The following is a 2,330-nucleotide window of genomic DNA, read 5'->3' on the forward strand; positions in this document are numbered from 1 at the left end:
AATGGGCCGCACGGCCCAACCCAGTCGTGGGTGCCTGAACACGCATGTTTGTGCTGCGTGTCCGAGAATTCATGGATGGATCAGACACGTGATGTCTGATATATGCACGTTTACATTGCGTGGTTGACTTTATAAGGGGTCAGAGGTTCCAACTCAAGCTCACACCTCGAGCTTGATGTACTCTCAGCTCGTGGTGTCCATACTCCTGACCCGACTCTTGGTAATCTGATTAAGCCTTTGGTTACCTCGAGCTAAAGAGGTAGGACTTGGTAACGGCAACTCCGGGTACGTGGCATCCACGCAGCTGATATAATTATGCCCTTTCTCAGCTCGCTAATAGCCCGTGGATATTTAGGGCGTACAGTATCCTGTTCCCACTCTGTGTAGTTTATTGTTTTTCTTTTTCTGTTACACAAGGTAACTGATTACCATTCATTGTCTAATAAAAGAATAGTAAGAATAAGTTTAGTTGGATACCTCATACTTCATTTTTGAAACAATGTCATGTCTCAACTCATTTGCTGTTGCTGTAGACACTTTTGTGAATGTTCCATTTGCATTATTTGAATTGTTCCAAACCCACTTTTGAACTAAACTTCTAAGACATTCAACCAAGATATCCATAGGGAGATTTCTTGCAGCTTTTAGTGCAGCGTTGAGCGATTCTGCGATGTTGGATGTCATCATGGTGTATCTTTTTGTTGGTGAGTATGATCTTGCCCAAGTTTCATACTTGGCTTTCTCTAAATAGGTTCTAATGCGTCTGTCAAGTCTATCAAGGCTTCTCATGTAGTGTTCACATTCTGTTTTTGTGTATGCTTTTGCTGTTGCAATGAAATTCATTTGTAGCTCTTCTCCATGGTTTCCATACTTGCTTTTCAAATTATTGAGCAAGTGATACATGCAAGCTCCATGGAACACATTTGGGTACACTATATGTACTGCATTCTCTATGCTCTTGTGTCTGTCGGAAACAATAGCCAATCCTGTGAAGGTATCCAATTACTTTTATAAGATACTAAAAGAAATAACATGTATTTGTGTATTGGGTTTGGGTAACCATTTTCTTTTTCTATGTAAGACATATGATATAATTGAAGCTATCATACCTTCGGGTTCTCCACATGTGTCTCTCAGTTTGGGGAAGAACCAAAGCCAAGAGTTATCATTTTCTGATTCTGCTATTCCAAAAGCCAAGACAAAAATGTTGTTGTTTGGATCTAATGTTGATGTTGAAAATAGGGTGCCGCCATGTGTATTTTTAAGAAAGTTCCATCAACAACAATGATAGGCCTCAAGTATCTCCAACCTTTGATTGAGTTAGAGAAAGCTATGTACAGGTATTTGAATCTATGTTCATTGTCTGTGAGTAGATGTGTTACTGTTCCTGGACTTGCTTGCTTCAACATGTAAAGATACATTGGCAACTTTTGATATGAATCATCGGGGTTCCCTCTTACTAGAAGCAAAGCTTTTTCTCTTGATCTCCATGCTTTTGTGTATCCCATGGTTACTCCAAAGTCATCATTCATGTCATTCATGATGTCATTTGGAGTATAATTTCTTTTGACTGACTTGCACTTATTCTTTATTAATTCCTCAATTATGATGCTTTTTGCTTGCCTCTGATCCTCCATAACAATTTCAACAGAGCAAGTATGATTTGGAATGCATTTTCGTACCCTGAATAAATCTTAATTTCTGTATTTAGAAGCTCTCACAAACCAGCTGCATGTGTCATCTGCACAGGTAACCAGGTACTCTCTCGGTTCTGATCTTTTTGTTTTGAAGTGGAAGTTATGTAGCATTGCATGGTAGCTAAGAGCTGATTTGATTGTGTTCTTGTCCTTGTAAATTTGCCCTTGCTCTATTTTGTTCAATCTGTAATCAGATATTACTATTTCAATTTCCTCCATTTTCTTTTTTCTTTTTGAATTGTCTTCAATTATAAAATCAGCTACTTCTTCAGCAAGGTGAGGTATGTATGCCACATTGATTCCCTCATTTGTTGTGCTTGACATTCCTTCTTCAAGTAACATATGTTCATTAATGGAAGCTTTGTTTGCTTGCATTAATAATGTTCCCACCTCCATTTCTTCTGTTGTAGCTTTCTGATTTGATAGTTGAAGAAGATTATTTTCATCACTTGATTCTTGAACTATATTCACACACAATGGTAAGTATGATATATTTTCAGCAACTTTTTTCTTTATTTCCATGTAGAACAACACTGAATTGTCTGATTCAATCTTCATTGGTGGTGTTCCTTTGGCTACTTGATAATAACTTCAATGCTTGCTCTTGTTTCCTTTATCTCCTGCTTTACCAAA

At 37.8% G+C, this 2,330-nt stretch overlaps 1 protein-coding gene across 1 annotated transcript; it reads right to left on the bottom strand.

Moving 5' to 3' along the window:
• Nucleotides 1-465: 465 nt before the first annotated feature.
• On the bottom strand, nt 466-1,541 carry LOC133806148 (uncharacterized). The gene is made up of 3 exons (XM_062244273.1): nt 1,310-1,541; nt 1,110-1,178; nt 466-986 (listed from the first exon to the last, which is right to left on the bottom strand). Exons 1-3 carry the CDS (start codon nt 1,539-1,541, stop codon nt 466-468), a joined length of 822 nt encoding a protein of 273 aa, XP_062100257.1.
• Nucleotides 1,542-2,330: the final 789 nt, after the last annotated feature.

Source organism: Humulus lupulus, chromosome X (assembly GCF_963169125.1).
Source record: "Humulus lupulus chromosome X, drHumLupu1.1, whole genome shotgun sequence".
Taxonomy (NCBI): Eukaryota; Viridiplantae; Streptophyta; class Magnoliopsida; order Rosales; family Cannabaceae; genus Humulus; species Humulus lupulus.

Bases quoted from the DNA above. Each gene is read 5' to 3' on its own strand.
- LOC133806148 (XM_062244273.1), bottom strand. From the start codon at position 1,541: ATGAATGACATGAATGATGACTTTGGAGTAACCATGGGATACACAAAA. The intron at 1,179-1,309 runs GTTGGAGATACT...TTGGAATAGCAG, and splicing joins TTTCTCTAACTCAATCAAAG to AATCAGAAAATGATAACTCT. The intron at 987-1,109 runs GTATGATAGCTT...ATACCTTCACAG, and splicing joins CACATGTGGAGAACCCGAAG to GATTGGCTATTGTTTCCGAC.